The sequence below is a fragment of the Oncorhynchus mykiss genome, chromosome 2 (assembly GCF_057628025.1).
Source record: "Oncorhynchus mykiss isolate SJ-2025 chromosome 2, ASM5762802v1, whole genome shotgun sequence".
In the NCBI taxonomy this organism is placed as follows: domain Eukaryota; kingdom Metazoa; phylum Chordata; class Actinopteri; order Salmoniformes; family Salmonidae; genus Oncorhynchus; species Oncorhynchus mykiss.
The window spans coordinates 30522770-30535458 of record NC_143023.1 but is presented as its reverse complement, the minus strand read 5'-3'; the positions used below and the strand labels follow the sequence as shown (position 1 = coordinate 30535458).

Below are 12689 nucleotides of genomic sequence, written 5' to 3'. Positions count from 1 at the left end.
CCAGTTGGTGGCAATATTGAGCCATTGATTGATGTAAATCTCCAGTCCACATTGAAGAGTATTCATGATCGAAACATAACACAGTACAACTCGACGTGCAACACATGTTCATCGTGAGTTTTACGCACATTTGCGTTGTTAACTAATGTTTTGTCTGTGTCCCTCGTGAGATGGCGGTGTGTGGATTTGAAATATGACACTTAATTAAATAGTTTCAGTCGAAGTTCAATTTCCTCCATGTGTGTGAAACGCATAGACTTGCATTTCCTACTCAATCAAACCGTGTGCATGCTTACTTTGTTGTTCCTTCAGTCAACACTTTAATGCCCTAATTTATCAGTCTTTTGTGAAAAGATGTCGTTTTGACAGATTTTGACACAACCTAATCTGTTATTTTTCGGTCTGGTGAAAGACTTCAGGATGAAACAAGAATATCAGGACCTTATTCTGCAGGAGTGTGGTGCAAAGGCTCTGCGTGTTGGTGACACAATCCAGACGCTGTGGAGCGGCTATGGCCAGATTGTGAGGGTCCATTTAGATGGCTGTGACCGCCCCTCTGTCGTTGTCAAACATGTCATGTTCCCAAAGGAAGCCGAGCACCCTGGAGGCTGGAACACAGACCTGTCTCACATGCGCAAGGTGAGGTCCTACCAAGTGGAGACACACTGGTACCAGAACTACTCCACCAATGATGGCTGTCGAATGCCAGCCTGCCTGGCTGCTTGTTCATACGGGGACGAAAAGCTGATCGTTCTGGAGGACCTGGATGTGGTGGGCTTCGACCAGAGAAGAACCAGCGTTAGGGATGCAGAGATGAGGGCCTGCCTCAGCTGGCTGGCCCACTTCCATGGCCTCTTCCTGGGGGTGGTGCCAGAGGGGCTGTGGCCCGTAGGTACCTATTGGCACCTGGAAACACGCCCTGACGAGCTGAATACCATGGATGACGCCCAGCTCAAAGCAGCTGCCGGGGAGATTGACAGGATCCTCAATGAATGCAGCTTCAAGACAATCGTTCACGGAGATGCCAAACTAGCCAACTTCTGCTTCTCTGAGAGTGGGCAGGGTGTGGCGGCAGTGGACTTTCAGTACGTGGGCGGAGGCTGTGGGATGAAGGATGTTGTCTACCTCCTGGAGGAAATAGAGGAGAAACAGCTTGAAAAGAGGGTTCCTGGCCTGCTGGACTACTACTTCACAGAACTGAGGGCATCGGTGACCAAACAGGTGGACTTTGCTGCCCTGGAGAAAGAGTGGAGGGAGATGTTTGCCTTTGCCTGGACAGACTTCCATCGCTTTCTCCTGGGATGGATGCCAGGACACCGGAAGATCAACAGATACACTAAGCAGCTGACTAAAGAGGTGCTGAGGAAACTGAAACGGTGACTTAAGCCTCTGCCATTTAGGCTCAATCACCTGCTGATTGGACTGGATTGTATTGAGGGATGTAGATCAGAAAAACTGATTTGACTGACATTGACTGACAGAAACTGACATTTCTATCATCCATATGCACAAAACCATGTAAACACCCGTTAGTATGCATCACGTGTATGTACTTTAATCGGTTTAATAATACTTTACTGTGGATATGTACAACAACAAGAAATGGCCAGTTCAAATCAGGAGTTCAAATATAATTTTATTCAACATTTGACAGACAAGGGACATTTAGTTCTCTATGTAAGTGTGTATGGCATTGCCTACACAATTTAAGGAATTGCCACGTTTCGTGACTAAGCTGCAATTTGATATCTGCAGATAAACTTAATAAAGCACTTTTAATTCCCACCTTGCAGTGTTTTGGTTCTGCATAGCTTGTAAGAATTTGAGAACTTTTAACCATCATTTACCACAAAGAATGACACATTCCCTATGCTTTCTCTATGGGGACAAGTTAACGAAAACAGACAACCAAAATGTAGTACCAGAGTGCATCAAGTGTGAAGTGTATTTCTCTTTCCTTTATCTGCACGGATGTAAAATAGGTGCTGGATAGTTGAAAGCACCTCCCTGATAGCGACCCACAATAGTACTTTCACCTATTTGGAATTTTCATATCAGTGCAGATGAGATGGAGTCAGATCCAGCCAAAATAACTGTAGTTAGCGACATATTGTAATCAGCTGTTGCACACGAGATCCCCTAAAAACACCCCACTTCGATACAGCTATGACCAAAAGTGATTTTCCCAAACCCTTTTCCTAACCTTAACCTAATTCTCCTAACCTAGTAATTTTAGAAAAAAGGGTTAGTATTCGTGAAAATGCTTTCCTAACCTGCATCGAAGTGGCATGTATCCCACTGCAGAAGAGTTTTGACATACAGTGCCTTGCGAAAGTATTCTGCCCCCTTGAACTTTGCGACCTTTTGCCACATTTCAGGCTTCAAACATAAAAGATATAAAACTGTATTTTTTTGTGAAGAATCAACAACAAGTGGGACACAATCATGAAGTGGAACGACATTTATTGGATATTTCAAACTTTTTTAACAAATCAAAAACTGAAAAATTGGGCGTGCAAAATTATTCAACCCCTTTACTTTCAGTGCAGCAAATTCTCTCCAGAAATTCAGTGCGGATCTCTGAATGATCCAATGTTGACCTAAATGACTAATGATGATAAATACAGTCCACCTGTGTGTAATCAAGTCTCTGTATAAATGCACCTGCACTGTGATAGTCTCAGAGGTCCGTTAAAAGCGCAGAGAGCATCATGAAGAACAAGGAACACACCAGGCAGGTCCGAGATACTGTTGTGAAGAAGTTTAAAGCCAGATTTGGATACAAAAAGATTTCCAAAGCTTTAAACATCCCAAGGAGCACTGTGCAAGCGATAATATTGAAATGGAAGGAGTATCAGACCACTGCAAATCTACCAAGACCTGGCCGTCCCTCTAAACTTTCAGCTCATACAAGGAGAAGACTGATCAGAGATGCAGCCAAGAGGCCCATGATCACTCTGGATGAACTGCAGAGATCTACAGCTGAGGTGGGAGACTATGTCCATAGGACAACAATCAGTCGTATATTGCACAAATCTGGCCTTTATGGAAGAGTGGCAAGAAGAAAGCCATTTCTTAAAGATATCCATAAAAAGTGTTGTTTAAAGTTTGCCACAAGCCACCTGGGAGACACACCAAACATGTGGAAGAAGGTGCTCTGGTCAGATGAAACCAAAATTGAACTTTTTGGCAACAATGCAAAACGTTATGTTTGGCGTAAAAGCAACACAGCTCATCACCCTGAACACACCATCCCCACTGTCAAACATGGTGGTGGCGGCATCATGGTTTGGGCCTGCTTTTCTTCAGCAGGGACAGGGAAGATGGTTAAAATTGATGGGAAGATGGATGGAGCCAAATACAGGACCATTCTGGAAGAAAACCTGATGGAGTCTGCAAAAGACCTGAGACTGGGACGGAGATTTGTCTTCCAACAAGACAATGATCCAAAACATAAAGCAAAATCTACAATGGAATGGTTCAAAAATAAACATATCCAGGTGTTAGAATGGCCAAGTCAAAGTCCAGACCTGAATCCAATCGAGAATCTGTGGAAAGAACTGAAAACTGCTGTTCACAAATGCTCTCCATCCAACCTCACTGAGCTCGAGCTGTTTTGCAAGGAGGAATGGGAAAAAATGTCAGTCTCTCGATGTGCAAAACTGATAGAGACATACCCCAAGCGACTTACAGCTGTAATCGCAGCAAAAGGTGGCGCTACAAAGTATTAACTTAAGGGGGCTGAATAATTTTGCACGCCCAATTTTTCAGTTTTTGATTTGTTAAAACAGTTTGAAATATCCAATAAATGTCGTTCCACTTCATGATTGTGTCCCACTTGTTGTTGATTCTTCACAAAAAAATACAGTTTTATATCTTTATGTTTGAAGCCTGAAATGTGGCAAAAGGTCGCAAAGTTCAAGGGGGCCGAATACTTTCGCAAGGCACTGTATGTCACACCCCCTTTGGATCAGCTGTTGTATAGAGCATAATAGTAATGGCGTCTTTTTATAGGCACTAACTCCGGCATGGCTCGTTGGCCAAAGCCTATGGGGAAATTAGATATACACTGCTCAAAAAAATAAAGGGAACACTTAAACAACACAATGTAACTCCAAGTCAATCACACTTCTGTGAAATCAAACTGTCCACTTAGTAAGCAACACTGATTGACAATACATTTCACATGCTGTTCTCCAAATGGAATAGACAACAGGTGGGAATTATAGGCAATTAGCAAGACACCCTAAATAAAGGAGTGGTTCTGCAGGTGGTGACCACAGACCACTTCTCAGTTCCTATGCTTCCTGGCTGATGTGGAGGAGGCCGTAGGAGGGCAACAACCCAGCAACAGGACCGCTACCTCCGCCTTTGTGCAAGGAGGAGCAGGAGGAGCACTGCCAGAGCCCTGCAAAATGACCTCCAGCAGGCCACAAATGTGCATGTGTCTGCTCAAACGGTCAGAAACAGACTCCATGAGGGTGGTAGGAGGGCCCGACGTCCACAGGTGGGGGTTGTGCTTTTGCCAGAGAACACCAAGATTGGCAAATTCGCCACTGGTGCCCTGAGCTCTTCACAGATGAAAGCAGGTTCACACTGAGCACATGTGACAGACGTGACAGAGTCTGGAGACGCTGTGGAAAACGTTCTGCTGCCTGCAACATCCTCCAGCATGACCGGTTTGGCGGTGGGTCAGTCATGGTGTGGGGTGGCATTTCTTTGGGGGGCCGCACAGCCCTCCATGTGCTCGCCAGAGGTAGCCTGACTGCCATTAGGTACCTAGATCCTCAGACCCCTTGTGAGACCATATGCTGGTGCAGTTGGCCCTAGGTTCCTCCTAATGCAAGACAATGCTAGACCTCATGTGGCTGGAGTGTGTCAGCAGTTCCTGCATGAGGAAGGTATTGATGCTATGGACTGGCCCGCCCGTTCCCCAGACCTGAATCCAATTGAGCACATCTGGGACATCATGTCTCGCTCCATCCACCAATGCCACGTTGCACCACAGACTGTCCAGGAGTTGGCGGATGCGTTAGTCCAGGTCTGGTAGGAGATCCCTCAGGAGACCATCCGCCACCTCATCAGGAGCATGCCCAGGCGTTGTAGGGAGGTCATACAGGCACGTGGAGGCCACACACACTACCAAGCCTCATTTTTACTTGTTTTAAGGACATTACATCAAAGTTGGATCAGCCTGTAGTGTGGTTTTCCACTTTAATTTTGAGTGCGACTCCAAACCCAGACCTCCATGGGTTGATAAATTTGATTTCCATTGATCATTTGTGTGTGATTTTGTTGTCAGCACATTCAACTATGTAAAGAAAAAAATATTTAATAAGAATATTTCATTCATTCAGATCTAGGATGTGTTATTTTAGTGTTCCCTTTATTTTTTTGAGCAGCGTATATATATATATATATATTTTTAGATAAACAGTGAAAAAGTCTGCCGTAAACACAGGCTTCGATTTTACACGTTTTATTCTATGAGATCATGTTCATTAGCTAACATCACTTTTTGAACTTTGAAGCATTCAATGTAATCACAACAAGCACAAAAGGCATTCATTATGGTCATGTTAACTGACTATCTCAGAACAAAAACATATAAGATCTCCTTAGCCTGTTTTAATCTATATTCGAGTGACCACTAACAATGATAATACATGTTCTCAAAGATGGAAGGCAGGTGGGAGGAAGCGAGATCAGGTGGGACGATTGTAGCCAATGAGAGGGCAGATGTGTGACAACAGGCCATAGAGACAGAGGACTCTTTTGTATCTGACTTTAAAGTACCCCAGGTTGAGTCTTCATACCCATAAAACCTAGCGGTCAAACAAGGAAATGGTTCCAATCGCTTTTCGACCATTCATTTTCCCCCATAGGGGTTTTAGAAAATAATAACGGCCGTGTTTCATGTAGGTTTATCCTGGAGTGACATTTTGATAATCATGTAAATCTCTCAAGTCTAGGACAAGGTGGCTTTTATTAATATATTAGAATTTAAACACTAATGTGGCCATCATAAAGAACTAAATGCCACGATGATCTGAACGAGACTGCCGAACAGTGGCAAAAGTAAGAATCTCTGGATTAACTATCTAATGTTAGCTACATTTAGTAATGAATACATGTCTTCACAATTGACACTTCTGTGAGCTGTCTTGTGCAAGTTTTAAATTGACACAATACCTGTTAGCAAAGATGTCAGCTAGAGATGACGTGCAGCCTCTTGCAGGGATTTTTAGTCTTGCATGATGTCTAATTAGCATTTTAGAATGAGTAAATAGAGCCGAATATATTGATAAATCACCTTGCATGATATCAAAACGTCCGACCAGGTTAAGCCTACACAAGTGTTTCTAAAATTCCTTATGGGAAAAATGAATGGTGGAAAAACAATTACCATTACCCTGTTAGACCACTAGGGTATTATGACACCTCAAATGTGGGGCCGTATAGCGTCTGACTGCATGGGCAGCGCCATTGTGACCATCTCCATTTTAAAGTAGTACATTTTTATTCATTTGTGGATGAATCCCACCCAGTTGACTACTTGGTAAAATGGTGGTAGTCCTCAATGAAAATGTCCATGCTAAAATGGGTTATATCCATGATGAGTTCGCTCTGACAGGCACAACTTCAAAGTTGCTGAAATGCCATGTGCTTCCACTTATCAGTGCATTTGAAACAACCTAGCCATTATGAAACTTCTACTCGATCAAAATAGATTATAGAATTACACTTACTTTACTTCTATGCTCTTTTAGAGTTAAGGTACTCACAGTTTTGTAATATCTTTGTTATTTTTATTAAATCACCACACAAGATTGAAGCTAGACGAGTGGTAGAGATATGACTAATATACAGTTCTTTCTGGTTCCTCTATGGAACCACTTGAAATGAGGTGTCAATAACTGGGGTTGAAAAACCACATTACACAACCAGGCTACAGAAGCTGAAGGATGTTCATCCATTCCTTGCATTTACACTCCTACCCCAGTACTGAAGACGCTCTGGGTGAAGACTCGCCTAGGTACCGATCTAGGATCAGCTTCCCCTCCCCAATCCTTCCTTCATACTGTATGCAGAGACATAGAAATGGTATCCATGAATGAGTTTCTCTGACTAGGGAAGTAAACAATAGGCTTAATTGCCAAAATATCACTAACCATTAGCGGGGAAAATGCTAAACTGACCCGAGATCAGCATCTAGGGGCAATTTCTCCCTACTCCACTGCAGCCCAACAGATTATGCTTAAACAGGGTTATTCCAATCCATTGGTAGGCCGAAAAGTTATTACACTGGTCTTTAAGAGTCATATTGATTTAAAATCAGTCATCCTGCGGCGCCCCTTTCAGACTGGACCTCTGACTCTTCTTCTCCTTCTGGCCCATCATACGGTAAAGCTTCTTCTTCGCCTCTTTCTGCCTCTTGAGCTTGTCCTCCTCTGCCTTGCTCCGCTGCCGCAGGAAGTCCTTGTGCTTAGTGTGCTGCGCCATGTGCGCTTTCTTGCTCTTGTAGTTGTGCACCGTGCTCAGCGCGTTGAGCAGCGCCGCCACCTGGTGGACAAGAGAGGGCACATGCTCAGATTTCAAATGCAGTGTCATTCGTGTGTGTGTGCGTCAGGGGCAGTCATTGAAGCCACAAATGTTGTCGAGGCTGATCGTGGTACTGCAGGCATTGTTGGCTGAAAAAAATGGTAGTCTTCATGGTCCATCCTACTGTAAAAAAACAAATTCTAAGACAATCATGGTACCAATAATTACTTTAATACACCAGTTGTATGTCCTTGAAACTATTTTAAAATCTCACACAGAAGAAATTAGTAGCTAATGGCAGCATGCAGTACCTGGGTCGTCCTTCAACTGGAGTTACTCAATGAGGGAGCAGCACTGTAACTCAACCAACTTAAATTTGGCTTCAATGTGCTATGGAGTCTTCACATAGGAATGAATGGCATCCCGTGATCAATGGCTTTGTCCATTCATATATACCGTTATTGGTGTGTGTGCGTGCCAACCACATATTATGAAGTGGCGACAGTGTGTAGGTTTTTGTTACAGCCCAGCTTTTACACAGATTTAGATCATCTAGAATACCATTTGTTGAATCAAATGTGTTAGTGCTGGGCTAGAACAAAAGTCTGCACCTCGGCCAGTCCGGTTTCTGATAAAATAAGGTGGTGATTTATGTTTTTCGCTTTCACAGCATATTAGTACATCAGAGATAAAGAGAATGAGTAAATCTGACAAACATCCCAGAATCCAATGGGAATTTTCATTATCGTTTCCATAAGGAGACCCTTACCTTCCTCTCGTGGGGCTCCCGTATGACAGCAGGCCTCTGGAGGTCTTTAGGCATTTTACCCTTGGGCTGGTCCTGTTTGGGCTTGCTCTTGAAGGGCAATGCCTTCTGCAGCTCCCGGGGGATGTGCAGCTTCTTGAAGTGGCGCTGCGCTCGCACCACCGGCTGCCAAGAGGGGAGAAAGGGTCAAGGGTTAGGTCAGAGGTTCAGAATCCAATCAGACCAATAGTCTGGCTTCAGCAGATACCTTTTCATACTACAGACGCTGTGAGACATTGGAGCTAAGGACGGATGTCAAATGGTGCCAGAGAAGATGGAGCGTAAACGCCACCAACAGCACAGGTGGTGAAATTAGATTTAGACAAACTTTACTGTCCACGCAGTGTGGAAAGTTGCCTTCGGTTTCACATATGTCAAACAGACATTAAATCCTGGGCGCTAGTTAAAGAGATATGTTTATTCTAATGGGCGAGCGAGAAATAAACTTGTAATATTGGTCACCATGGATGTCACAGTGACATGCCTTGGGATGCACGACAACAAGCCTGTGCCGAATGACCAGTGCACCGGTGTTGTATCGAGGTGTCTCCCACTGGGCAGCTGTATCACAGTGTTGCTGATGTTAGCGAACGTAGCCAAATGTTTTGCTACAAGTTTTTTTAATTCCAAGTAGGATAGCAGCCTTTATGAGAAATAACTATATTGGTAACCACCTGGATGTCACCGCGTGATAGTGGGGAGAGCACACATGGCAAGCAGGTGTTTCACAACACCGGGACAGTGTCCTTCGCCCCCGCCAGTTGAGCACAGCTTTCCCACAGATCCTTTAACCCTATGGCGAGGGAAGTAGTCAGCTAGCTAGCGTAGCCAATATATCAAGGTGGAAGCTAAAGCACAAGCAACAGTGGTTGCTTGGTTGTACATTTTCGGTGAAAAATCACTACAAGTAGGAAATTAACATTGTATCCAAAAGGTGTTACAAAACTAAATTAATCCTGAACACTTTCTCAATGTCGGCCACTACGATACGTAGTGGCTCAGATGATATGCGTGCAGCGCACTAACGTCCTGGACCAGAGCTAATGTGCAGACTGATATGTGTGCAGTGCACTAACGCCCTGGACCAGAGCTAGTGATATAGTATAGCTCTGGTCCCGGCTGTTAATGCACTGCACACATTCCATCTGAGACGCACGCACATGACTTTTGAGATTTGCAGACCCGGCGCCCTCAGTGCCCAGCTGGATGCTTCTCGGATTGGCAGGAAGTAGGAAATGTACCCATAAATAAATTTGTGTGGTGTTATGTTTTTGCTATGCGCCATTTTTACTTACCAAATGTCTTACGTTATTCACCCCAAATATCTAATAAAAACACCCCTTTTGTGAACAAACGGTTGATAGTCTCACTGCCTCCATATTTAATAAATTGAGCTCCATCAAAAGATCAGGTTACACTATTTGGATAGTCCCCTATCGTTCATCTACAGATGGTCAAACTATCTGTTGATATGCAACTGTTGGCTAGGGTTACGGTTAGGTTTAGAATTAGGGTCATGTTTGGGAGCAGCAAAACAGTGAGCGGACATTCCTTTTTTCTCTATGTATTCTGGCTGCCACCTCGTCGGTCTGGCCTTACCTTGTACAGTGAGTCTGTGTTGGGCTTGTTGCGGACCCCCAGGTCGTGTTTCAGCTGGCCCACCGTCCTCATGCCCGACCAACTGTCCTTCTGGCCCGCTGGCATCAGCAGGGAGGTCACGGGGTTGTAGAGCTGAGGGACTGACACCGGGTACCAGGAGCGCAGGAACACAATGTCTACACACATGAACAAGAGTAATTATTAACATTATGGCTGACCCCAATTATTCGACTGGTCGATTGTTTGGCCGATAGGCGGTTGATCGACAGATTTGTTTTAGTCGAAGAGTAGCAAATATAGATATATTTCTCAGTGAACTAATCCATTGCGGAGGCCGAGACTAATCATTGTCAGAGTGAACACTGTTTGCAGAGTGCACAACCTTTGCTACACTTGAGAAACAAGTTTTGGTTTATTTCATTCCATTTATGAGTTTTGTCAATTTAGTCATTGTCTTTTGTTTGGAGCGCTCCTGTCAATGTTGATTAAGGATGCGTACCTGATTATACATAGATGTAGGCGTATTGGCTTGTTGACATAAATGTACCCATTTGGGGATCTGTTAGTATTTCTGATTGGCTTAACGCACCACCACTAATGAGCTGTGGAGCGTCTCAAAGTAATGTTTTGTTCACCTCAAACAAAGTCTGTTTTTACATCCATTGAGAATGACAATTCCTGTGCTGAGCTCACTGGCGAGGGAAACTCTGGTCGTGTCTACACTTGACACGTACATTTGACTTCTGCTATCAGAATACAAAAGACCACATTGAAAAGACTGGTCTAGATGCACAAAAGTTGCTTTTTGGTCCGATTGTGTTTAGATCAAACTGACCACTTCAGAAGGAGGTCAGGCTGCATTGTGTGCAGATTTATCCTCAGTCTGGATGCAATCAGGCTACAGAAAGCTCATACAGTGGGTACAGTCTCAAGAATACTTATGTTCTGGGACCGAGGCACCTTTTCATTATAACGTTGGAGTAAATACGTTCCTAGTGTGTGAGTAACGTGTTTGCTGGCCTCAAATACTAGCCAGCTAGCTAATATTTGGAACAAAAAATGTTTTGGCTAGAGTTATGCTAACCTGTTTGCAATCCCTTTTAGCGTTGCTTGTTAGCTACAATAGTTATCTACTGCCATCAGTTGTTGTGCTACCATATTTTGCCGATTTCACCGTTTTTAGAACGCATACTGGCATTTGAATATAGCGCGGGAATAGGGAATCCGGACACGTCTAAATGTAGGCGTAGATGCACGCGTACGGAATTCCGTGAACAGAACTCTATGTTCAGAATACTAAAGCTGCATGAACTGTCAAGTCTAGACACGGCCTCTGTGCTTAGAATATTTTATACAAAATGTATACAAAAGGCGCTTCAGGCCGGACCTAAGTTAATTCAATGTTTCAAGTTCGTTGCAGAAAGGCCACGCGTAGCCAATGTGATTTATAGGATATTTATTTTTAATCAGGATTCTTTTCTACCTGCAGGCAGCAAGGTTTTTATTTGTTGGCTTTATAGGCTATTTTTACATAATTGTCAATGGCAGAAGTTACTTTTTAGGTTCATCGTTTTCATTTGGATAGAATTTTGATTAACCACATGACAATGATTTAGAGATACGAAGACATTATTATAAATAAAATGAAACTGTTCCACGAAAATGTACATATGAAAACCATAGCTGGCATGCAGATCAGTAGAAATGGTAAAATAAATTTGTATTCCACATGAGAAAGTTCGCTAACTCCTCGTACAGCCCATTACCGGCAACTTCAGGAAAATAATGGCAGAATCTGTAAAAGCCAGTAGGGGCGGGAGGAGGATGGTCTGGTCAGGTTAAGGTTCTTTCTTCTGGTTATCTTGATCTCTGGCTCCCTCGAGTCATGTGTCTTATTTCATCAAACAGTGAGTTTAAAGCATCAGACAAGCTCAATGCATATATAGTTGATTTTATTAAAAGCATATAGGGTGTGTCTATATATGGAAAAATACACAGTTTCAAATTTTGACCAATCGATTGGTGAAAAGAACAGACGACTTTCGGTCTACCAATATTTTTTTTAGTTGGGGACAGCCCTAAATAACATATACTAGGAGCACAGGTAACCAATACCTACAAACATCTACACACAAGAGTAATGAACAACATGAAACAGGATCACAGGGATGCAATATGTAAACACACCCAGAAGTACTAGCTAGGAATATAAAGGCAGTATTCCGTGCAAATTACTGTAACGTCCATAGAAGTTTCCATTAAATGTGCAACCAAAACAGTAGGAGCAACCTGCTGCAGGCAATTCATACATTTGTCAAATTGAGTAAATCCTACTACTACTGGAATTTTCACCATATTACTTTCACCTATCCAAGCCTTCAGATCTCCACAAGCGCATAGAGGGTAGGGTGAGGGGGCTACGGGTTGTTTTTGGGACTATGAAATACTCTAGACTGAGCCAGTTGCTCACCACTCATCAGCAGCCTGTCTTCGAACGTGGCTCTGTAGGCTCCCGCCGGCGTTGACAGGGCCTTCTTAATTTGACCTCTGACCCCACTGACAGTTCGGATGGAAGCCCCTTCGAATTTCGCCACCTCCAGCACGGTGTTGAACATCCCCTGGGAACAAAACAGAAGTGTAAAGCTCACGGTTTTCTGAATTTTTTGGGGTGGACCTTAGTCTCATTCATACTCAGAGTAGTAGGGCTGAACTGACTTTATATTCACACAACTTATAAGGACAT

General features: G+C 43.5%; 2 protein-coding genes across 3 annotated transcripts in view; one reads left to right on the top strand and one right to left on the bottom strand.

Moving 5' to 3' along the window:
• The first annotated feature begins 6 nt into the window (after window positions 1-6).
• pkdc (protein kinase-like domain containing) lies at window positions 7-1785 on the top strand. 2 transcript variants are annotated; one of them, XM_021558825.3, is made up of 2 exons: window positions 7-113; window positions 413-1785. In XM_021558825.3, exon 2 carries the CDS (start codon window positions 421-423, stop codon window positions 1378-1380), a length of 960 nt encoding a protein of 319 aa, XP_021414500.2. In that variant the 5' UTR covers window positions 7-113; window positions 413-420; the 3' UTR covers window positions 1381-1785. The 2 variants fall into 2 exon arrangements, with proteins under 2 accessions (XP_021414500.2, XP_036801622.1); XM_036945727.2 differs by having other exon boundaries at window positions 76-176.
• A 5010-nt stretch (window positions 1786-6795) lies between these two features.
• The window catches only part of LOC110534710 (ribosome biogenesis protein BMS1 homolog), a 31188-nt gene continuing 25294 nt past the window's right edge, over window positions 6796-12689 (bottom strand). Inside the window, 4 exon segments of the mRNA XM_090196360.1 lie at window positions 6796-7563; window positions 8312-8473; window positions 9947-10122; window positions 12417-12564. Coding sequence (XP_090052486.1) covers window positions 7336-7563; window positions 8312-8473; window positions 9947-10122; window positions 12417-12564 — 714 coding nt within the window. The 3' untranslated portion in view covers window positions 6796-7335.

Excerpts from the sequence above, each read along its gene's own strand:
- pkdc (XM_021558825.3), top strand. The coding sequence starts at position 421 with ATGAAACAAGAATATCAGGACCTTATTCTGCAGGAGTGTGGTGCAAAG.